General features: G+C 33.2%; 2 protein-coding genes and 1 long non-coding RNA gene across 4 annotated transcripts in view; 1 reads left to right on the forward strand and 2 right to left on the reverse strand.

Moving 5' to 3' along the window:
* Positions 1-3,935, reverse strand: part of LOC105248862 — an 80,738-nt gene extending 76,803 nt beyond the window's left edge. Inside the window, exons 1-2 of the mRNA XM_025410591.1 lie at positions 3,541-3,935; positions 1,132-2,026 (exon numbers count right to left, since the gene is read on the reverse strand). Of these exons, the coding sequence (XP_025266376.1) occupies positions 1,132-1,912 (781 nt within the window). The 5' untranslated portion in view covers positions 1,913-2,026; positions 3,541-3,935. The remainder of the gene's footprint in view (positions 1-1,131; positions 2,027-3,540) is intronic.
* A 41-nt stretch (positions 3,936-3,976) lies between these two features.
* On the forward strand, positions 3,977-23,679 carry LOC105248864. Its single transcript, XR_889015.3, has 4 exons — positions 3,977-4,151; positions 4,822-4,888; positions 23,092-23,177; positions 23,510-23,679. It is a non-coding gene; the product is annotated as an uncharacterized LOC105248864 (long non-coding RNA).
* LOC105248863 (E3 ubiquitin-protein ligase MYLIP) overlaps positions 7,468-26,140 on the reverse strand; it is a 127,501-nt gene continuing 108,828 nt past the window's right edge. For both annotated transcript variants that reach the window (XM_011253901.3, XM_020026760.2), the window contains exons 3-7: positions 9,840-10,080; positions 9,539-9,708; positions 8,695-8,911; positions 8,200-8,397; positions 7,468-8,085 (exon numbers count right to left, since the gene is read on the reverse strand). In XM_011253901.3, the coding sequence (XP_011252203.1) occupies positions 7,768-8,085; positions 8,200-8,397; positions 8,695-8,911; positions 9,539-9,708; positions 9,840-10,080 (1,144 nt within the window). In that variant the 3' untranslated portion in view covers positions 7,468-7,767. The remainder of the gene's footprint in view (positions 8,086-8,199; positions 8,398-8,694; positions 8,912-9,538; positions 9,709-9,839; positions 10,081-26,140) is intronic.

Below are 26,140 nucleotides of genomic sequence, written 5' to 3' on the forward strand. Positions count from 1 at the left end.
CTCTTTGCCATGACTTCGACATACTTCTTATCTGCACAAAACTGTTTTAACCTTTACTTTTAAACATTTATATTAGTGCACGAAAGGACTAAGGCCAGCGTAAATAGCGACCCGATTCGTATATTTACCACGTATACATTCTAAACCGAGATAACGTATAATAGCAGTGAAAAACAGTTTTGTACTCCTATCAGATAGCCTGGTGATTTCACGTTCAAGTTATTTTGCCGAGTGTACACTTTGGACACGCTTTAAGTATTAGGCGCATTAAAGCGCTACAAATTTTTTTTTATTCTCCATGCTATATGATAGAAGATATTTTATCTAGACATGTATGTATGTGTGTGTGTATGTGTGTATATACGCTACTTGCGATATAGGATATAGCGTTCGTTAAATTGTAATGACAAAAATCTATATCTTTTTTCATAATTTAACAATATTTTATATCAAATATTTAATTATATGTAATATTTAATCATTATATCAAAAGATTACAGATTGTAAGATAGTGCAAATTTTACTAATTGATAGACATATACAAAATATCAATATAAAATCAAATAAATCCACATATATTATTTCTATAATCTATATATTATATATTTTTTTACTTCTCTTTCTTTTACATTTATTAATTAGAAATTATTTCAATAGATTAGTTAAATCATAATTTACTAGACACCCCGTGAATAAATAGTACATTCTATGATTGTTTGGAAATGAGAAGTAAAGATAATGGGTTGATTTTCTAGATAAAGATCCAATTACATTCGCCAATTTGATTGCTGGGAAGTTTCTGATACGCCTTTGTCTTTCTCTCTGTACGTGTGCGTGTGTGTGTGCGCGCGCGCGCGCGAATAAGTGCTCTATACATGTATTTTTTAAACTTTACGATTGATACTTATATCGACACAACAATATTATTATCCGAAAAATAATTCATTTAAAAAAGTAAATAAAATTTATTAATTCAGTAAATAAATTCAATAAAATTTATTAAAAAAAATATTTAAAAAAAATACAAAAATAAACAATAGTGGATAAAAAATATTACATAAAATTTGATTGTGCCGTCTTTTTCTTGGTGTCAAATATGAATTGTGTGAAATCAACACAAATGATTAAAACCTGAAGGTTGTGGTGGTAAGGTAGGTTGCGGTGCGGGCGAACTTCTAGGTGCATGTCTCAGATCCAACGCCGCCTCGTTGGATATTCTAGCGTCCTCGACCGATTGTCGCGGGCTCTGCAACCTTTGGTGAGGTGACTGCAATCTGTGATGAGGAGATTCCATTGTGAGCCTCGTTTGTTCCAAGTGCCTGTGCGTTTCCGCTGTGTTAGAATGCGGCCTTGGTAGCTCGATTGAATTCGACGGTGGTCTAGTTTGCTCGACTCTCGGCGAGGGTGAATTTGGCGGTAATCGCGGCGAGATACCGACTGGTCGGTTCTCCTGTCTGAGCTGCGGTGCCTGATCGTTCGTCAAACCCAAGACCTGAGCGGCGTACTCGCCCTGAAGTGCCATCTCGGCACCCGTGAACGAGCCGCCGTCACATCTCTTCAACCAATAAATCCGCTGACTATGCGGCCTAGCCTCTCGCTCGTAACTTTCCCACTGTTGCAACAACAGAATGTAACAGAGATTGCATGCTTTGACAGCACCGCTTCTGGCACCCTCGCCGCGATAGCCACTCGGCGGCTCGTGCGACTCGAGAAACGGAAAATAGGGCTCATTAGGTGCACCGCCCGGGCTTGGTTTTACTCGTAACCAGTGCTGCTCGCTGTGGCCTACAGCACCACAGACAAAGCATATTCTCGCTCCCCCACTGTCCTCGACGGGCGGATTGGGCTGCGGATTCGCGAGCGATTGCCCCTCAAGTCCCGGCTCATTCTTCACATATAATTTGCTCTCCATTATGTCAGGAAACCATTGGATCTCTTCTTAACGCCCTCTTATATCTTTGTGTTTGGCACGCATGTACGATCAGAAATCACAGTGACCAATAGAGCTTCTATTTCTTATGTATATCTGAAAAGAAGAATGGATTTATAATTAAATTGTACACTACATATCTGGTTCGGATATAATACACGTATAATACACTTTTTCTTTCTCTTTCATTCACACATATTTACATTATTTAACGATCAACTAAGAAACAATTATACTTTTTTACATACTTGAAATTCAACATATAATTGCAACGAGCATTTATTTTTCAAGTCAGCTGTCAACACAAATATTATTTGACGGCGATCCTTTTAGGACACCTCATTGTATGCAAATAAAATTATTTGGGCGCAGCTGAGATTTTACTTTATAGCACAAGTGCAGAAATTGCTCGATATATCAACAAGCAACAATAGTAAATTCGCATAGCATTATCTATCGCTATATTTAAAATTCATGAAATATTCATTCTTGATAACATTACAATTTCTAAAACCAATATTTTAAATATAACTACTTTGACTAGCAAATTATACCGCATATTGAACACATTTTAACGCAACTGGAGAAAAAGTGGCAATTCTCTGTGGAAGAAAAAGCAAATAAAAATGTAGAGTAAATCTTTTTAAACTAATTTTTTATGAAACGAAACTATTATACATATAGTTGTTGATTCATATATAAATGTATTACTCGTAATAAATTATAATTGCTCTATATTACATCTACAAAGACGACATTCTGAAGGTAAATTTTGCAATTTCGTTCACACGCACAACGCCTGCGATATCAGTTGTCCAATTGTCCAGGTAGCAAAATGTGTATGCGAAGGCTTGTAACAAATAGTCGATAAACAATTAGTTTGACAACTTGACAACAATCAACAGATGCGTTTAGGAGAATCAGTGCATTGACATATCGAGCATGTATAAATTTTGGACGCGATGCATTTAGACCACCGTATGGGCACGCGGTATATTTTTGGAGCATCGCTACATGGAGCGATTTACCGAGACCGGCCAGAGACGAACTTTTCGGTACATCGGTAAACGTGCCGCTAAGAGGTCGCCGTTTAAGGAGGAGCGTGTCATTCGCGCATTCCACGACGAAAAGGGAGGCGAGGAAAGGGAACGAGAATGCGGGCGAAACGCACGTAGGCGAGCATTTTTCGACGATGACGAGGACAAATTCATCGGCCGGCCCGATGAGAGCGGAGCCCGGAAATCGACCAACAACAACGCGACTCGGACTCGGACACAATGGTGGTGCGCTTGCTCGTCGCAAACTGCTCGCCCAGCGAGTTACGCTACTCGGCGATCGACGATCGACGGACGACGCGGCGCGGCGCGACGCAGCCGATGCCGATGGGAACGGCGCGGCGTCGGGATTATCGTCTCGTCGCCGACGTCGCCGACGTCGCTCCTTTTCGGGAAAAACGACGAGCAGGAGGGAGGAACGGGGAGACGCACTCTCGCGGGCGAAGCACTCTCGCTGCTACCGAAATTACGCGGAGCCGATCGGCGGTCGTGGCTCCGCGCACGCCGAGCGCCCCGGCCCCGGAGACGGACATTGTTTCCGCGCACGACACTCACGTTCTCACAGTTCGGCAGGGCTGGCCACAACATCGTTACAGCAAGTCGTTATTCGGTGCTGCTGTCCCGGCGGCTGCCACGGCTCGCTAGGACAAAAGCGGGGCTCTCTTATCGCGAGCCCTAGTCCCTGCCATACGTGCTCGAGCAACGCACGGTGCCGCGGGGTGTCACCTTCGTCGTCGCGCTGCCGGCCGTCCCGCTCATATTTACACGCGCCAATGTCCGATATCGGCCCCGACGACACCACCCGAACACGTATGTTTCACCGTTGCGCGTTTTATCGCCGAGTAACGACTGGAACCGTTACGGGCGACTAGGAAAGATACATTTTCCGATGGCACAGCACCCACGACTTCGCCCTCACTTCGCCGCCATGTTGCAAAATCGCCGATCCGCCGTCCCGTCGTGCCACGCAGCTTCGTCATATGACAGCGCCATCGCGTCGGCCAATGGGAGCGCGCGACGCATGCGCGCCGAGGCTCGTCCGAGACCGAATTGCCGCCAACGACGGGCCAGCGCACAGTTTGAACTTGACTAGCGGTCCTCGTTCCTCGTTCCTCGCCAAACCTCTTCCTTCGTCGAACGTGTAATCGTTTTCAGTGAAAGTAAAGGTCAGTGTGATGTAAAATCGTGCGTCTATTTATATATATTTATATGCGAATTTCTCCTCTCCGATTAATTCTTTCAAAGAATTTGTTCGTCGTCGATAAGTTTAGGAGAGGGAAATGGGAAATCGATCTGTTACAATTACGCTGCTAATTAATGGCCGTTTTGGCTAATTGCACAAGACCTGTTCGAAATATATCATTTTAAATGAAATTTCTTCAATCTTCATCAAATTTCTTCATCTTTTATTTCGCTCTATCGATGTTTATCTACTAATTATCGTTAAATATTGTCGCAATTTGTCGAGAGAAATTTACGTAAGAATAGCGTGAATTTAGTCGCATTTAAATTTTCATGAAAAGAATTAATAGGCGGTAGTTTTGATTCGAACGTAATTGAATATAATTATGTGAGTATATTGAATGTATGTAACTATAATTGTATGTACTATAATTAATCCCGATTGATGATTTAATGATGCAAACTATACAAAATTTATTAACAAATGTTACAAAAAGATTGCCGACATTTAATTAGAATATTATGTCTAGTTGTATGTCTAGGTGTAATTGAATCATTAAGCATTTATAAATGATTGTTCATTTTCATAAAATTTCTCAATTTATAAATTTTATGATTGTAATGACAATAATAATATTTATATACTTTTTTCAGAAACTACAATGTGTCAACAGCAACAAAACTGCCAGGGAGATTCCACTTACATTTTTCTTTCCTGCAAGTAAGTAAAATGTCCAATTTTAACAATAATATTTGTACAATAACATGGCAATTACTTATAAAAATGAATCAAAATATATTGTTTAAAAAATTAGAATTAGATAGGATTGGGATTCGAGTAAGAAAAAACTCGACATTCGATTTCACAGTATTTAATCAACAGGTTGGAACATCGTATTGAATGCTAAAATTTACGTTTTATAAGTTGTGATATCTTCATATGTACGCGCACATTTCCACTTTCTTCACTGGGTGGAATTCTGATATAATACTAAAAAATAATTGGAAATACTTTAAAAATACTCTTTGCAAATGATAATTTTTAGAAATCTCTCTCTCTCTCTCTCTCTCTCTCGGATCACTTTTGTTTCTATCATATATAGATCTATTAGCTACAATATTTAAAATTTTTTTATACGTTTCATACAGAGATTTAAAATCACAAGAAATTATTATTCATAATGCATAATAATAGTGTTATTGTTGTTGTCATTATTAATAATCTTACACTTATCGACACACAGTAGTGGTACAAAGTTATTTTATTTTTCATATTCGCGAGCGCGGATCACTATTTTTCATTATAATTATATTCATTTTCACGATAATCGCATGATAGGTTTACAATTTTACAACAAAGATATTTCATCTTGTGTGTGATAATAGTAACCTATTGCAAGATTGCATTGAATTGCATTAAATATACGGTTTAGGCTTCGATTTTATGCACGAGTTAATCTAAAAAAATATAAAATAAAATATTTCACTCCAAGCAATACTCTGATCTTGCAAATACAGTGTAGCCTCGTTATCACATTAATATATACTATGTCTAGAAATGTTACAAAGTGTTTTATAATAAGAAATACGACATATTCGTGTGTGAACAAAGCGATGGCTACACTGTGATTCAAGAAGAGTCTCTTGAAAAGCATTAAACATAGCAACATATAAATACAATATTATTTCTTCTTATAAATAATTACAAACTAAGTTTGCTTTGCATTGATGAATGACTATAATAATCTTTTCATTTTTTTCCTCTTTTCATCTCCTTTCTCTTTCTTCCTCTTTCTCTCGCATTCTTTCATTCATTCTATATAATTTCATCACACATACAAAGTTGATAAATTTATGCTATTGGTAAATATTATAAATAATTTGTTAAAAATTGATGATATTGCGACATCAGATTTTCAATGAGCAAGAAAAAAGTCAATATCTCGCATTTTAGTTGGTTTCACACAATTTAAATCAAAAAGCGAACTATTTTTATATAGAAATAGTACTGTCTTCGTATTTCCTTAAAATGTTGATTTTTACTCCGTTGACTTTTTACTCCACGATTTATCTTTTAAGAAAAGCACAGACAATTAAGTTATTTTGCTTTTATTATAACTTACTGATATACGCATATAATATGTTAAATCAGATTTGACATTTAGTGAACTCATGACTTTTACTCACTTGACCCTATTGCTGAGGGTTATCTCATCTCTTATGTACATATATAAACACAGATATTGGTAATAAAATTTTATCTTTGCATAAAATGCTTCAATTAAAAAAAGTAGAATACGATTCGCAGGAAATTTACTTTAAGGTAATAATTCTGCAATGATTAAGTGCTTTAATTGTTCTACTTGTTCTATGATAAAAATAGATTCATGATACATATCTAAATGTGATGTCCGTATCGTGTATAGTATTTAATAATTCTAAATCCATCATATGTTGCACGCATAAATATCATAATTAATGTACATATGTATATCCACATGATTCCAATTTTATTTTAGCAAAACATTAGAAATGATTTTATTGTAGCAGTTGTGTTTTGTGTAAACGATATTGTAATGAGTAACGAATATTATTAGTAAAAAATATGCTGGATCATTAAAATTTCGATCCAAGCAACCTGCGAGTATTATCTAGATCAAAAATAAATGACCAAATAAAACTATATTTATCTAAGAGGAACAAAGCATTAATCATGAAATAACAGGAAAGTATTGGTCCGATCATCAGTTAAAAATAAAAATTTACACAAAGTGCTTTTGGATCTTGTATATAATATAGATCACATATTTCTTGATATTCGTTGGCAGCATTATTTCTTGTAAATCTATGCTGCTAATAGCACTTTTCGGTCGCTCGAATAAAGAGACTGTTTCCAACATTAAAAATCTAGACAATGATGTAATCCCATGATTCTTTCGTTGGATCTATCTACGATATCTCTTTTCCAACAATATCATCTTCAATCACAGTACTATTATTTTTCAAGTGCAATATTTTCAGACTCTTCGTTCTGTATTTGTTAATCATCAACAAGAAAGAGATCAGCTTAAAAACCTATCACTATATATTTCTTTGGCTAGAGAACCAAAAAAGACAATTTTCCTTAATTTTTTCCAAAAGGACAAAATAAAAAAAATATATGAAAGAAATTTTCAGTAATAATTTGAAATTAAGACAAAACGACATCGATAATGTAAAATTAGTACGAATTATTTTGTCGATAATGATAAAATTCTTTACAAAAAATAAATAAAAACAAAATAATTATAATTAGTGATCTTATGAATGTGTATGGTATGTTGTTATTTTTTCGTATAACTTAAGCGAATAAATGAAAAATTGAAATAGGAAAGAAACACTGACGAATATATAACAATAAAATTATCTGAAACAATCGCACAAAATAAAGATTTCGTGAAATCGACGAAACACCAACGTCAAAAATCACTCGGTAAGATAAGTAAATAAAAAAGTGCTTCGCTCTCGCATATATTTTAATTAATACGCTCTTCCTGCGCGGCAAGTAACAATCCTGAAGAATTTTTCAAACGAGCTGAATCGACGTTTGATTCGACACTCTCAAATATTACTATTCACGGACGCTTCGCTGCCTAAAATTTCCTCTTTTATTTCCTCCGGCTTGCCGAATACAGGCTCGATCGTCTCCGACAACAGCTTCGGAGTGTGTTTATCGATGTGCGTCAGCTCGATCGGAAGGTATATCGTCCGGCAATAGTCAATATCGGCTCGGCATAATGGGCAACGCTCGCAGCGACGGGCGCAATCCAAACAGGCCACAGCGTGTCCGCAGGGAAACAAGGCGGTGTCTAGGCTTCGATCCATACAGATCCGACACAGCATAGCGTCTAGTAATCTCGCCAGACATTCCCGAGATTCCTGAAATTTCGCCGAACATTATATACAAATTGTCTTTGGGTCATGTCCCATTAACCGGTCAGAATAACGATAATATCGCAATTATCGGGCACGAGGCCTGAATTTATCGCTCACCTTGCACTTGGGATTTTCGCATTCGCTACAGGCGTGGTTCTCGAGAATCTCATTCTCTTCTGGCAAAGCTATGGTCGCAGCCTCGCAATAAAGCGCACGCCGTGCATTGTCATAAACCTCCCGACAAGTCCTGCGTATATCGAACACGTACTTTTTGCCTAGAGTCGAATCTTCATTGAAAATGGAAATTATTGTCCCCTGAAGAAAACAATGACAATTATATCTTACAATCATAAGATTATTGTAATTAATTTGCTTTTATTTGGGTTTTTTTTTTTGCGAGGGAGTTTATTATTATCAACAAAATGATGTTAAAACAAAACAACTTTGTACAAAAAGTTTCTAAATATATAGATACTATGTGCTTCCTCTCTTAAAACTCTCCAATGATCTTTTTATTGGCATTTTTGCAAAGTCACAAAAATTTTATTTTTACAAATATACGCATATAGATCGTCAATCTCTATCAGTGTAAATGAAACTTGCACAAGATACCTTTAAATCACGGATAAACTGCGCGGTGACTGCGCTTCTAACTGTTTCGCAGCTGTAAAATGCATGTTTCTCGGTAATCGCTCTATAAAGTCCACTAGCGGATTGGCTCGAGTCTAATTTAAAATCCAACGACGTCTCTTCACCATCGAGCGAAAGGTAAACCAAATGAAACATTCGCCGTTGTGACGTAGCGCTTTGTATAGCGGTGTACGGTATGCTGTAATGCAATACATAATACATCATATAATAGATTGAATTGTGCGGTAAAGTAAAAATTTAATGCTAATCTTCTTCTACATAATAAATGAGATGTAAACACTTGGAAAAATTTATTATATTATTACACATAAATATTTTTCATGAATTATTTTTACGCCTACATGGATAGATATTACAATCTTATTATTTCATATTAAGCGCGAATTGTGATAATGAAGAGATCAATAACATTGAATCGTGAACGATGGTCTCGACGGATGGTATAGCGTACAACAGCCGATACATACCATTTCCTACCGTCAACAAGTGACGGTAATTAAAATTAGCCTGCGGTTTCGTGTTAATAAATACATTTAATAACACATATATTAAATTGATTAATCGATACGTAAAAGTGTAATGGAGCTTTTTACGATAAAAGAATGTAGCTTAACAAAATATACACGATATGATGATAAATTAACAAGATTAAACTTACAATTAATTATATTTAAATTACAATTAATTATATTTAATTATATTTAAAAAAGAAATACAAACGGAAAAAATATTGTTTTTGGCTGAATACAAAAGTTTTCTTTTTTTCAAGTTTCAAGTATAGGTATATTAATTAACGCATAATTACTTTTGCGTTTCTTCATCCTGATTACGATAGACCGTAATTCCGTGTGGACCAACGCCGATCATAGAAACTCCGTTGTATCCAAATTTACTATGAAACATTTCTTGCCCAAACATGTCGAGATTGGATATTTCTTTCAAGAGCCAATATTCAGCGGTCGAAGCTTTCATTCCCTGAAAATTCATTAATATTGTAAACAAAATACTGCACATACAAATTTATCGAAATAAAACAATACATATGTATAACAGCATCTAATGGTATCTAATTAAATTATAATTAATACTTTTCAAGCTGTTCGAACCTTGATTTCCTTGTGTTGCTGAACTATTCGAAGTAGAAAATCTTGAGGTTTTGCTTCACACGGCTCCGCGAGTTGAATATGACAGCATTGAGAGTAGAGTGCATGCGGCGGTGATAGTGCATCATAATCACCACCATCGGCTTGCGCTATCAGGGCTACTAGACGGGCCACGGAACTCCAATCTGATACCTTTAATTTACCATCAACCAGCTCGAGGCGGGAATGCAAGTAGAATTGATGCCTGCAATTAGAAAGAGAAAGAGAGAGGGAGAGATGAGTGGTCGGATGTATTCACGGCGAGTTATTAATTGCAATTAGTTCAATTTCGCAGTAGAGATAGACGAATGCAAGGTGGGCCAGCTACGCTAATATACGATACTCAGACTAAAGTAAGATTGATTACCTTCCCATTCTCAGAGCACATTGTTTTAAGGTTTCTCCGCTCTCTCAACTAAGTTAAACAATATAGCAATGCAATAATACAGAAATGATTAACGATCGAAAGCACGTTTGTAACGATGAAAAATACATTCGTAATTTAATGTATGCAACGTTTATAATTATTGTAAATGAGACATTGTTTCATTCGACTGTCTGTGACTGTCTTTTATAAATCACTATTTTAAAGTAACATTCACTCAAAATTGACGTCTAGACATCTATATTTATAGCACGTTTTGCATTTTTAACAAATTTTAAATGTAGATTATATTTTGAAAAGAAGCTTTGGCACATTTTCATTTCAGTTTCGTTAAAAATTTCTGACAAAATTAAATGATTTATGCAGTACCTTGATTCAGTACCGCGATTCTCCGTTTACATGTATATTTGAAGAATACTGCATGTGCGACTAGAAAAGGGCAACTCTTCAAAAGAAGTCTTCTCCGAGAGCTACCCTTGCATACTTCTTCAGATGTACAATGCATACATTTTGCAATAAATATGTTGCTATCAGAAGAGTGGAATTATGTATTGAGGCTCGAACAGCTCGCTCGCAATACTAGAATACGACGAAGAATTATATTGGAATATATCGCACTTTGTATCATTTTTCATTTTGCGAACTCACTGTATTTTTATAATTCTCTCGACGATAACTCGTTTTAAAGATCAATAATTATTAATAACATCAAAAGGAATTACACATGTGCACATTAATAATACATAATTTGGCACAATGGGTACAAACAATTTATTGTCTATACTTTTATCCGCAAAAGTAAATAATATCGATTGTTCTTTCAACACATGATACTCATAGAGTATGAATTATCGTCGACTATTAGCTCAATATCGAATGATGATCGAATGAAACGAGAAATACCTGAAACGTATTATATTTTCAAGTTATTTTACGTAGTTGACTACGTCCTTGACGAAGAATTTCAATTTCAATCAGAGAATAAATTGGGTCGAAGCAACCGATAATCTATATTGATCGAATCGACGATAGTCTATATCAATAAACTTGAAAGAAAATATTGATAGTGAAGATTTTCAACGAATCTTCCAAATCTCGTCTATATCGACGAAATAAATTCTCACGTTGATTTATCTAGCTAGATTAATATATTTCGTTCTGGACATTTTCAAAAAAAATATATAAAATGTAAAAATGATTCAAATGATACAAATCAAATAAGAAGCAAAAGAAGGCTAGGAATTAAAGATGCAGGTAGTGGTGATACTATAATAATAATATATTATAATAGAAATTTTGTAAAGTTATTTATTTTATATATAATAAGAAGTTGAAAAATATACTCGTATGTTTAAAATGTACTGTCGACGATGTTTCGACCCTGCTCTGGGTTCTTTTCAAAGTCAAGTAGGAAAAATATAATATTATTAAAACACAACTTAACTGAATAAAGAAAGAAGTCAATGCAATAAAATAAATTGAAAAGAAACGGTAGGGTCGCACAATTGTGTAACCCCCTGCTTCTTTTCAATTTCTTTTTATTTTATTGCATTGACTTCTTTCTTTGTTCAGTTAAGTTATGTTTTAATATTATGTTTTCCTTATTTGACTTTGAAAAGAACCCAGAAGTCAAAGTGTCGTCGATAATATATTTTAAACATATATTTTTACGCTTCTTATATTAAAAAAAAGACATCATTACGAACTACGATACAATGCGCGAACAATCTTGTCGTTTTTGCCAGACGAAACTCACTCGTCTCGTCGGCCACAAACTTTAGTGAAATTCGCGTAGCAAGTACAAAGAACTCAATGACATTTGTCACTGTGAGAGATATATCGAGAGATTCTGCCTCAACTTTTGGAAGAAGAGAAAAGTTGGGAGAACACTGAAACACTTTTGACAATACAGAACTTACTGATAACCGCGTGAAAATCATCACCGAGAGGTCGAATTCTTCGATCGAAGATTCATGAAAAGATACAAAACGGCGTTTCCAAGCAATTTTCAAATTGAGATTTTACAATTTTTTAGCCAGCCTGATAAGTTTCTTATAATATTCGACTCGAAATTACTTTCTAAAATTACTTGGCGCAAAATTATTGTTTCGCGCTTCTTCATCTGTAAATATATTGTGCAATATCTATAAATAATTTTATCATACAATTGCAAGATAATATCTCATTCTTGCGATAATGAAATAATCAGTTTGTAATTAAGTTTATTTAATCCGCATTTAGTTTAGAGAAAACTACTAAATCAGCAAGTTTTATATATTTTATAGCTAATATATATTCTTATTAATTTAAAAAATGATACTTTTAAAATGAATTTAGTTCTTAATGCTCACTCAATATTATATACGATTCTATAGTAATTTCGTAACTTGTTTAATAATTAATTTTATAGTTATAATATTTTATTTTTTCATCTAGCGAAAATTTTTTTAATAATAAATTAAATTGAAACACATGTGGAAAAAAATTCATTGTATTATGAAGAACGCTTCTAATATCAGATTTGCACAAGAAAATAAACGTAATATTTATTATACCGCATGTCAACAATATTGTACCATGTTTGACAAATATACACACGTCGCATGGAGAGTTGGAATTGGATTAGTACAAGTAAAATAACTCCAGTAATATTAACAATATCGTTACATATGAAACGTCTAGCTAGCGGCCCATATTTTATTCATGACGTGTACACAACACTTTCCTATATATAATTCAGAAATGGAAATAAGATCAAACCGAGCTGTTAAATAAGGCATTTCACTCGATTGATTGTGAAGAGATATTTATATAAATCAAACTAACGCGTATTGTATATATCATATAAAATTGTGAACATACAAATCTCGAAAAAAAGTTACAACGTTATTTGAATCAAACATATGAGAATAACTCTTATATCGTATAATTATATAAACGTATCGTAATCGTTTATATAAATCTACTAATAATAAGTAATTAATGTCATTCGATAAATTAGAAATATTCGTGCTTTATTATGAAATAAAATATGATAAATAAATAAAAATTAGTAACATTTTATTATATGATATGACTGTACACATGTAAATTTCTCTATAAGACTAAAAATTATACAGATTATTATAATTGCGACAATGATGTCGCAAGAAGCTCAAGAGTGTTAAAATTTAAACCAACATTAGCGCTCAGCGGAACTAAACCCATAGAAAGCATCCATCCGAGAACTTTCAGTTTTGCATTCACAATATTTTCGAATAAATAATTCAGGGGTTATTTCCAACGATCCAGAGTAATTCTAAAGTGGCTCCGACTACTGAATTCGTCCCAGCTTTGCCTTCGTGAACGGGGACAGTCGTGAATTAGCTGCTGGCAGCAGATTTCTTAGGGGAATCGGCCGCGATGCAATTCGTAGTAAATTAGCATGCGGATTAGCATTTGCATATAATGCCAGTGCTGCATGTGGCGTGTCACCTACGACATTAGCTGGCCACATTGTAAATGAGTCAACACTAGATCCGACAAGCCGTGAATTTCAAAAGGGTATATGCATTTGCAGCTGCCCAGATTTCCACCAGAGAGTACGCGGCAAAGAGAATCGGCTTTGGGAGCAACTATGGAGACGGCTTTAAAGTGACCGCAAGGCAATTCTTGCAAAATAGTTTAAATTAGGTTTCATAATTTTAACGGGCTCAAGAAAGGACTTATAGAATATTCACTATATATCCGCTTTTAACCGTCGCGTTCATAATAAATGCGCAAATTACAAAGTTTCCTGCAATAAGAATTGTTAAGTAATAAATATAAACTTTGGTAAATGTCCAGTATAAAGATTCTTTTCTTTCTAATATTACATTTGCGTAAAATCATTGGATTAAAATACGATTATGAAAAACAAAAAACGAGACAACTTTTTTAAGAAAATTCAATTTCTACTTGAAATATATAAAATATATTTGATATTTGAGGCTTTTGCGGTATTACCTGAATATTAAGAATGGCTTTTAGATTTAAATCGCGTAAATTTTTTATTTAATTCCAAAGTTTCGCGAATGTTTCAGTTCATTTCATTAGGGAGAAACAACCTGATTTTATATCAGGTTGTTCTTTCCTGATGAAATGAACTGAAATGTTCGCGAAATGTTGAAATCAAATAAAGAATTTATGCGGTTCAAACTCGGACTCAATTTTAATATAATAAAATGTGTTTTAAAGAATCGGAGGATTCTCTTATATTTATCATTTTATTAACATAGCTAACAATAATTTTTTAAGCTGCGGCTACACGGAGTTAATATAATAACTTGACAGATTTAATATAAATATAAATTAAACATCACAGAATGTTTTATATATGGAATGAAATATGTTATTTAATATATATATATATATATATATATATATTTTTTTTTTTATATACATAGATATATAGATATGATATTCGAGATTATAAGCAAACTATAAACAATCTTAAATGCAATCAGTTTTATCAGCGCACCCTTATATATAACTTGTATTAAATAAGGCAAACTTTACGACACATATGTACATAAGTTAAAATCATTTTATATTTAGAAGCGTTACTTTATGATCCATTTTTCAGAATATTTTTCCTGTTATAATCTAATCTTTATGCAAAGAGAAGCGGAAGGGAGACAGCCTTTCAGCACGCTTAAATTTTTTTTTCGGCAATAAGATAAAGCCAAGATAATGGAAGATATAAAAAACACGATAACTAAAACAATCTTGCTCTTACAACATAAAGAGCATATTTCTTACCGCTTTTTACCGTTTTTGGTTTTTTAGCTGCAACTTACTTTTTTTCTTCTTTTTTAGAGCAGAAATGCAGAAATGTTTAGTAGTCTGTTTAGCACAAAGAAAAAGGGAAAAATATTTTTCCATTTTCTATGTTTTTAACTTTTATGTTTTCAAATCACCTGTTTTCCACGTAAATACCGTAAAAACAACTTGAAAGTAAAATTCGTGACAATGTTTGAGAATGTCTTCACATGTTTATTAATGAGTCGGTTGAAAGCCTTGCGGTTGTTCCAATTATGCACACGCATCTAATCTTCCTTGTATGTATTTATTTTCGCCCGTGTTCACTACACAAAGCTTTAGTTATATCATACAGTCTTGCGAGCGATTTTCAGGCACGCCCGCCTCAGCGGCCACGTACGATTTTGCATTTAATCGGACAGCGCATAATTAATTATTCGCCGAATCGTAATTAATGAGCAAGCCCTCGGAGCGATTCGCAATTGCTTTTGGTTTTGCGGCCGCAACTCTCTTTCCTGCCTCCGCGACAATTTGATTTCAACGAAAACAGTCCAATCGATAAATTCGTTTCCAGAAGCATTAACAACTGTCGTTTTGTATCAATAAGATGAAATAAAGAATCGCAAATTTTCAGAGTTTAATATAATGACCATTCGAGTAATTGTCTTAATATCATATATATAGTTATCATATATACGTTCATGTTAGAGAAATTATTAAAAATTATTTAATATGCGAGTGTATTGAATTTTATATGACTCTTTCTTTTGGCTAAATACGTGAATACGCTATAGAATAATCATATAATGCAACCATTTCATTTCTCTCTACAATATATTTTTTATCATGAAGGTAATGTAATGACTTTATTCTTAAAATAATAATGGATTTTTATCGGATTTTTATCGGAAATATTAAAAAAAAAACAATAAATAAAAATCGATATTAAATTTTGATTTATTCTATGAAAGAATTTTATGTTACATAGGACATTAAATTCTTCGCGTTGATCGCGAAATTTTACCTTTTATTTAAAATTTTTAATTCTTCATGTTTGTCGCAGAAAAAAATAATAAACATTAAAAAATTTTTTTAATCTACACAAACATCTATGTCACCGCATTTTATTTTTCATTACTTCGTAATACAATTTTCTTTTTAATTCCATGTTTTGACGTGACAAACACAAAACAGGAAATCGCATTAACTCGGGAGTAATTAATCCTCGTCGAATTACATTCGATAATTAAAGTTTAGAAAGAAGTAATCCGCCTATTCGCAATCGGTACTTTCTTTCCGTGTCGATTGATCTGTAGTATATCGACCGCGCGCGCGTATTTCACGGCGTGAATTCACTTATTATCGAAGATCAAGATTAATGGAATCTCATTTCGACATTACCGAAGCAGCTACATATCTCCTCTTGAAAAGCGCCAGGATTTTCCCAACCGTAAAAACCGATGATCTTCCGATGCGCCCATTAAATTTTCTATCAACGTTGCACACCGTGATTTAATAATGAAATTTACACACGTTGATTTACTGCAGATACATACATATACTTGATTAATTTGGAATTATAATACGTGCGATACTAAAGCGCGCGTACGTTTTTTTCCTCTTCTTTCTCTTGCTTATTTATGTATAATATATATATATATATATATAAAATATTTTTCGCGTTCGTATGATTCAACGATTGATAATAGATAATAATTGAAAGATTAAAATTATATATTTATTTATAAAAAGAGAGAGAAGAAAAGTTTATTTAATATTTTATATTTTTATGAAAGAGAGGAATAAAAGAAGATTTTCGCGGATTCATTTCATGTATGTTCGGACTGAAACTTGCCAATCAGATTATGGTATCCGTGTGGGAATACGTAGGAAAACGGCGAATTACGTGACACTGAATAAAACAAATCTTTGACCTGATAAAGTTCGTGATCCAAGTTACTGCAAGGATGGATGATGGAAACTTGAGAGCCGAGAAATCCCAGGAGACTGCCTTTTCGTCGATCGCAATTCCATTTGCGTTCGTGCAGCAACCGAGAGCGAGATATAATTTGTTTTATTATATACCGCGGAAATAATTATGCTTCTTCAAGTTTAATTCGTCAGTATATTTACATGTGCAATTTATCTTTCGTAAATATTTTGTCGAATCTACATACAATGTCTCGATTGATTTCGTCAACATCTCGATTATGTCTCGATTTCATCAACATATTATAATGTAGCTATTTTTAAAGAATGAAATTAGATTTATGATTCAAAAAGTTTCACAAGAAATTTATGAAAAGCACTTTCAACTATTTAGATATATGTGCATATAGGCATAGAGATTATTCAGATACCAGTATATAAAAAATTGTATATCTACTACTAATATATACATATTTGACTTGTAGATATTTTACGTCAATAGTTTCTCTTACTAGAAAATTATATTTTTTCACGAAATAAATAAATATACAAAGATGACTAAAATATCTTTATATGAAATAATTTATATAAAATTATACACACAGATATACAATACTATCCGAAAAAAAATGTCATACTTGATTGGCAGTTTTTTATATCTAACAATAAGTTAATATTAGCGATTTTTTTGTTATATGGAAAATGTTTTTACGTCAGCTAATTTGACACATAATTTATGAACACGCTAAAGCTAGAATACATATTCTAAATGGATCCATTACGTTACATGCGCGAGATAGATAGAAAGAGAGTCGCTTTTATACATTTGCGTAAATTTGAAAGGTGATATTCATCCACTAAGGAATAATAAAATGTCGTAAAAAAATAATTGAGATAAATAAACACAATGCCACCAGCAGATGCAATCTGAATGCGCTAATAAATTTCCGTCTGCAATTTCCCATGGGAAACTTTTCCGCAGATTTTTTCGCTACGTACGCGATGTGCTTGGTTAATAGCACGTGTCTTAATGACACATTTTTTTTAACGATGATAAATTTAATTCTTGTGTGTATGTGTGTGTGTGTGTGTGAGAGAGAGAGATGGATTACATTACTGATTCAATTTGATTTTTATCGAAATATCACAAATCGCTAAAAATGTAGCGAACTAACAGATCTATTTATGTATTCATCTAGATTTATTTTTATAGAAATCAATAAGATATTCGTCCTACTCTCATATATCGTTTCGTTTTATTCTCATATTGTTTCTCGATTGACAATCACAATCGGTTTTCGGAGCGATGAAAGATCTTGGATATCAATGTCCACTGTCGACGGAAACGGAATCCTTTCGTAGCGGTAACTTCGAGTCAAAAGGGATTCCTTTCGGAAATCCAACCGAATTTGTCCGACGAATTACTTCCGGTATGCTTGAACTGAAGAGCTAGCGAGTTGGCTCAGCGGCGAGTATTTGGATTCTGTTGGTTCGCTAACATCGCGCTGAAATTTCGAATTGCGAAATGGATGCTGGAGAGCAGGAGAAGGAAGCGGAGGTAAAGGAGGCTGTCTATGATCACTCAGTGACGTTTATTCGCAAAGTCGGTTGACTCACGACGGTGCAAACGTCGTCGTCGAATCCTAACGGTCGAAACTATCCGACAAAATTAAGCTCCGAAACTGCAGTGCTCACAAGCATCGCGAGTACGGCTTTTACCCGCGGAACTTGAAGCGCTTTTCGTGTATTCGCCACTTGGTCTTCTCCGTCGGATCCATTTATTTATTCTATCTGTTCGACGCGAGTTTAGTCAGAACGTCTGCGTGTTAAAAGCTTACACGCAATTTCGGTCTTCCACGATTCGACCTACAAAAAGCTCTGCAACCGCATTAACAAGCTCGTACGATGTACAACTTTGCATTACGGTGAGAAATGTGTTTCGATTTATTTCATTTCGGATTGCGTATTCGACAAATTAGATCACAGGCTACGTAATAAAATCAATCGCGTAAAAAAATAACGAAAAAGAAATTAAATGTTGAACAAAAATAGACAAAGTAATTAAATTTTATAATTAATAGTTGTACCTACTAGGTAGCTAATAAAGATATAAATTAAATTTTACATTTTGCTTCTTAACAATTCTTTTCTTTGAATTATGTTTTCATGCAATAATAGTTTATTAAAAAAATTTATTTCTTGTATGTAACTTTATTCTACATAGAGTACAAAACTAACCGAAATGTATAGCAAATATTGTTTGATTTCTTAATGTAATGTTACGCTCGACTTAAATCTCTAATTTGCAAACATTTCCGGAATTACAGAAATGTTCGGAAATTGTTATTATTACTCCCGCTTAATTCTGTCGCGATAGTAACGTCCCACCCCAGATTCATTCGGTAGACTTAAGCAGTTGGACTATTCAACTCCGAAACCAGAGCAATGCGAGATCGTTCGATTTTACCGCGCAAGTTTTCACAAACTCGGAATTTCAATCCTTCACCGTTGTCGTAAGGGATATTAAAAGAGACATTAAAACACGATAAATCTATAATTAAAAACAATAAGAGCTTTCTTCAAGAGATTTCCTTATTGTCTCCATTGATAATTCAGTAATATAAATAGTCGAAAAACTTAGGTTTCTTATTAGAAGGCTAAAATTATAGGATAATCAAGAAAATTAAAAAATATATATGCGTTTTATAAAAATAAGTCATATGATATAAAAATCAAAATTATAATATTAAGCGATGACTCGTTATTTCGTATGTAATTTGTAAAAAATATAACAATATACAATAAATATAACAAAGAGAGGAATTATATAAATTATATTTTCTTAATATTTTTAATAATTTAATCTATATGTGATTTTAGACTCGACAAATTACGATTATTATAATGTTAGCTTTTTGTAAAATAACATTTATAATTTTACGCTTGAGAGAAATGTCTTGGTAATTATATACGAATTATTATAATATTTCATATATTGTTTCAATTAACAGTACAAGAGAGAAAAGCGTATATCTTACAATAATTTATCGAATATTCAACAGGTTTCAATTTCGATTTATATGCGTTTTCCTTTTTTTTCGTTTTATTACAATATGACATGAAATTTTTTAAATATGTTCCTTGTATATGTATATGTTCAATCTATTTATATTATGTTAGAAATTGAATTTTCACATATGATTGCGTGCGTATAATGAACATATTAGTTAAATAATTCAATTAAAAGGAGGAAAATAATATTTTAAAAAGTCGATATATAAGAAAAGACTAAATTATTCGCATTTTAGCATTGCTCGAATATTGTATCAGCTTTTATAAAATAAATAGAATCAGCAATGATCGATGTTCTCGTTTTATCGCAAATGTATCATAATGCGATCATATTGCAATAGTTTATTCTCGAGCAAGCCTTATAAGGTTTACCGTTACAACATTGTTATATTACAGTGCGATTACATTACAATATCACATCGGAAAACAAATATGTTTTCACACAAATAGAAATGCAATACAATTCTGTTACATTTATCTACAACGCGGGAAAACATTTATTTGTAGCATAAAGAATACAGTTGCAGTGACTATGCAACTCATTATATCGTCGTTTATCCTACACAATTTTCTCCTTCCGCCCGTCTACGCTTACATTGCCATGGAATTACGTAGCACAGCCGCACAGCCATTACACTCGAGATCCTTTCACGAGCAATTAAAGGAAATCCCCTTAATCTCAACAGCACGTTCCGGAAAAACTTTAGTGCAGCCACATTTCTCAGGAACTACTTTTCCGAGATATAACGCGGTTCAGAAAGAGATAGAAGCAAAGAGAGAGGCAAGTCGCAAGAGGCTGTAATACCGTCGGATTACAACGCCAGCGATGCCAGACAGTCTACAGTGAACGAAATCTCGAGAGCGAATGCTCTGTTTTCCATTATAGCGACGTGCGTCGCTGTTCTTTCTCTATTTCCACATTTTCTCTTTTTTACTCGTCTTCTTCAACTGTAGGTTCTACGCCAGTTTCAGCGAAAATCGAAACGCAGCTCTCAGCCGACATCCGACTGCGCTGTACATTTTTTTTCGTCTTTTTCCCGTTCTTTCTCTCCCTTACGTCAAATGCAGAGCCAAAGATGAGTTTTGCTAATTTTTAATATTTCTGTGCCGAACAGACTTACGGTTACTTTGAATTAGTTCGAATTTGATAGCTGTCCTTTCATTATCCTCAAGGATCGACTTAAAGTCGCTCGATTAAGTTAATGATATTAATTAGGACAACAACATATTAATTAGAGAAAAATAATTTACAGGATATAAAACGCTTATTGCAAGATGTGTCCATGCATTCCGAAATTAATAAAATTGAAAAATTAATTATATAATTATTAGTAAATCTTGTTATTTGTATCCAGTTTTCATTTATATCTCTTCGCGTGAAATATCAATGTTTCAAACTCACCACTTTTTCCTTATTTTTGAAAGAACTGCTCTTATATATTGTATTATGTTGTAAATTAGATTTCGGAATAATAGAAACACACACAAAAGTAATCTTTACATTTATTCGAAACGGTGCCAAATGCAACAACAATTAATTTAAGATAAATTCTTATCAATGACGTTACTAAGGATATCTCTATCTAATTAATTAGCCTAGAAACTAATTATATCCTTTCCCATAAGCCTCCTTTGAAGCTAATCTCCCTCAAAGACGAAATTCATTGAGAGCTGGCAATTTACTCTCCGATGCATAAATCGATCTCTTACTCCGCTTTCAAAGCAATTTGTCCCAGAATTTTTTTAAGAATATGATATAAGAAGAGATAAGAAAAAAATAAGCAGGTATATTATTCTCTCTTTCTTTCTCTCGACAGGTAAAAAGTTTTTAATACAAATTACCGGAGCAAAATCCAAGCATTTAACTACCATACTCGAGATCGCTTGTAATTAACTTTGCGGTATTTTAAAAGCATCGAGGAAAAAACTTGAGTGAAGCTCGCCCTCCCTCTTCCTTGAAGGTTATTATCAAAAGTTGTTTTTTTCACAGCAAAAGAACGCGTAAAAATCCGGCTAGGCTTTTACAATCGCCTCTCAAATTACAAATCAGATTTACTAATTTGATTTATATCAGATTAACGTTTTATAAAAAAAATATTCTTTAAATTTTCGCTCAATTTTTGTCAATTTCTTAAGATCGTAAATGACTACCATCTAACAATACCGTCGCGGCATTGACATTATGTATTGTGGAGCTGGATAAAATTGAAAGCGCGCGATGCAACTATATAGCCACTGGCAAAATGCGAACAACGATAAATCACAAGTGTACACATACTTCACAGTCGATCGCTGTGCATGGCATTTTCGATACTCGCAGGTGGTTAACTGCCAGCAGTACACAAAGCATGTAAAAGGATCTATAAAAGCATGTTTCTATCTTGGTGACAATCGACCAAGAGTCGCAGTATCAGTAGTAGTAAGGCTACTGATGTGAACTACGACGTTCTTTACAACGAGAAACAGATACTTTTGTACGTCTCATTGAGTCAATAGAGATCGAAACTCGAATAAATAGCGCGACTGTAACATTTTTATTTTATACATATATTATAAAAAACAAATATAAAATCTTTATTTCATATATGGAATGATTCTATTTATATATATATATATATATATATATATATATATACATATATGAAAAAGCTAAATTTTACATTTTGTCTCTCTCTTATACATTTATAAATTATTAAATTCTCTTATATATTTATAAATTATAATATAAATTAATTAACTGAAGTAATAAATCAATTCAAAACATTTAATCAAATATTTGCTCCTCATAGCACGCAATCTTTGCATTATTAAAATTTAATATTCAATAATTAGCTCTATGCAGAATTACATTTTTATTCAACAATAAAAATTGTTTTAAATTACATTTTTATTCAACAATAAAAGTTTTTAAAAATTTTATTGAAAAAATGAAAACTTCTATTTTCTTGTCTCGTTTTTTTGTTATATTTTTTTTCTTTATGCTTCATTATAATATGATTTTAAATTCATTATTTCCTCATAATTTAATTAACTCCAGGATTAAATTTTCAGAGAAATGATCAAAGAAGTGAATCAACGAGAGCGATGGTATAATACAAAGAGATTTAACACCCTTATGGATCACGGTTCATCAAGCTGTAAGTGTACACACAAACCATTACTATTACCATAACTAACATTTTACATTTTCTTTTCGTTTAAATTCAAAGCGTGACTCGAGTCTCTCTCTCCGTACCAAGCGAATAAAATTTTTCGAGCTTGACTTGGTCCAGATATATGGCCACTGTTGTGATAACAATGAATTACTGATATGTATCCCGAGTTGCAGAGCCGCCTCGCAATTTTCTAATCAATTTCTTTATTTCACCACTCGGCTCTTCATCATTATATAATAATAAGCGTAATAGCGCAAATTAAGCTACACACCGAAGGATAAAACACGTAATTTCGCAACTTAATATTCTCACAGGATATGTCAGCAAGTTATCTTCCCCTTTCCCGAGAGATATGGCGCGGTATAAGTTTCGAGGGAACAAAACACAATAAAAAAGTGAGTTAATGCAATAGTTGCTTTATTCGCGCATATTCCGAATTTAATTTACATCTTCTGTTAAAAATGTGTTAAAAAAATTAAAAAAGCAATTTTAAAAAAGACTAACAAGAATAAAATCTGAATATATTAATTTCTCATAAAGATTAGTATACGAAATCTCCTTGGATATATTTTTGGTAGAGAGAAACGGTAATCCATTCCTGAGTTAACGGTCTTACTATTTTTGTTCCTCATTCGTAAAGCCGTTCACCACGAAAACGATATAGTGTGATGAACTGCGCGCCAGTAACCCGCTCGTTCGAAAACGATCGATACTTTACCCCCCCAAACTCTTGAAAGTTATACAAAAGCAACTGTCGCGGAGGAAGAGAGAAAGAGAAAGTCTGCAAACTCGAGAAAAATAAAGTTTCAGCAGCGAGATGAGAACATTATTTGTCTTAAGTTTAACGTATCAATTATGTAATTGATGCGGCATATCTTTGTAGAATCTACTTTAAATGACGATTAAATAATGCTTGAGCGCATATAAATTTATTTTCATGACGTGCAAAGCGCTTTTTACCCGTTGGCAGCGTAGTAACGAATATTTTAGCTTTCTCTTTCGCAATTTTATTTTATCATTATTTTACGTGCACTACGTATATGTATTTGCTTGTTAAAATTTATACAAATTTGGAACGTTCCGGCAAATGTGAAACAATAAATTTAAACATAAAGCCTGGCCAATTAACACAAATAACATTCATGAAATTAAATTAAAATATATTTTAAAACTTATCTCATGATAATGTAATATTATTTTAATTATTTAATTTCTCGTTATGCGCGCGACGCGTGTTTAAGTTTTTAGTCTGCTACCTGGCAAGATTGATTTACACAAACAGCTGGTTCTGAATTATGCCATCCTTCGCTAATGAACCTGCCTGGTCGCTTGCGAGTTTCGCCACCTTTCCTACACAGCCAGAGACAAATGTCTTCCGCCCCGTGCAAGTAGGATAGTACTCGGAAATGTGCCCCTAACACATAGTCGTAAATGTATTAACGCGTGATCCAAGTTTTATATTTTCTAATAAATCGAGAACAAGTTGATGTGTAATTTAATTGATTCGAAAAACATGCGGCTCTCGGCAAGAAATTTATAGTGCGAGTTACACATAATTATAAAAGTTGCGAGAGAGTCATTATATATTTCATGGTCGTAATGAATTTAACTGCGGAAACAGAGGAAATGATACAATTAGAGGGGAGAGAGAGAGAGAGCGCGCGCTTATTTATTTTTAACGAAAATGTACATTTAAGGGATATAATAATTAATCGGAAACTTTCGTAAGTTTAAGAAATTTTCTTCCGACAGTTATTAATAAAAAGCTTTTAATATACAAATTTAAATTTAATGTTTCCTTGCTGCACAAAATCCAGGTATTTTATTAATTAAGTAATTATTAAATTCTCTCCTTTATTGTTTTCCAACATGAAGCTTCATGAATATCTATGTTTAATAAATTTTCACGAGAAAATTGAAAGGAAATAACATTTCTCGTTAGCGAATATGTCTGATGAAATATTTCGACGCTGCTAAGCATCAATAGTATCATTGACGAAAGATATTTTATAACAATGCATTTTTATATCGTGATAAATTTTAATTTGTATTACTAAAATGACTCATCTTTCATTTATGTCCTCCATCAATTATGTCCTATGTTATTGTCATATAATTTCTTAACATACACGATGTATACGATACATATTATTGCTTCTTCTCTTTTTTCATTCTTTCACTCTTTTGATATTGTCCTTTTCATCGCGCATTTATTTTCAAAGAAAATTTTTTCAATCCAATTTTTTTGATATTGCATGCAATTATTTTTACCTGAATGTACGTTCTTTGTATCGCGAATTTATTTTTATTAATACACATGCGTTTTCAATGCGCGTTATTCGCTTTCCGATCTCTCTTTTCTCTATTTTTGAAAAATCGGTGGCGAGTTTTGCTTCATACTGAAAATTGGCGAAGGAAATCGGGGTCGGAGTTGCTGACAAAAGAAAAACCGAACTGAAAAAGTTGAACTTTCGCAATGGGTGGAAAAGCTCGTTGTAAAACACTCGCACAACGTTTCGAAAGAGAGATCTACGGTTTTGCTGCCTTTTACAACTTACGTTCCTAGCACTTCAATGATTATTTAATTAATAACAGCATAAATATATATAAACGTAATATTCTTTCACATTTTAAACTACTATTTACAAATGACAATAATTTTTATTTTTCCAACATTTTATTTTCAATCTTTTCATGAAAGCGTAAATAATTGTGAATGAATCTTTATTCAATCTATTGTGCGAGATAATTGATTGTTGTTGAAAAATTAGCGTGGATTATTAAAGATTTGTAAAGCATAAAACTATATTCATTAATCAATTATTGGTCGACTATGAAATCGATTGTTAAGTATAGCTCGTTTAATCAATTTTATATTTCTTTCTTTATTTTGTCAAATCCGATTTACTGAGCAAAATTTTATTGAATATATATCTGTGTTACGC

The sequence above is a fragment of the Camponotus floridanus genome, unplaced genomic scaffold (genome assembly GCF_003227725.1).
Source record: "Camponotus floridanus strain SB8 unplaced genomic scaffold, Cflo_v7.5 scaffold33, whole genome shotgun sequence".
Taxonomy (NCBI): Eukaryota; Metazoa; Arthropoda; class Insecta; order Hymenoptera; family Formicidae; genus Camponotus; species Camponotus floridanus.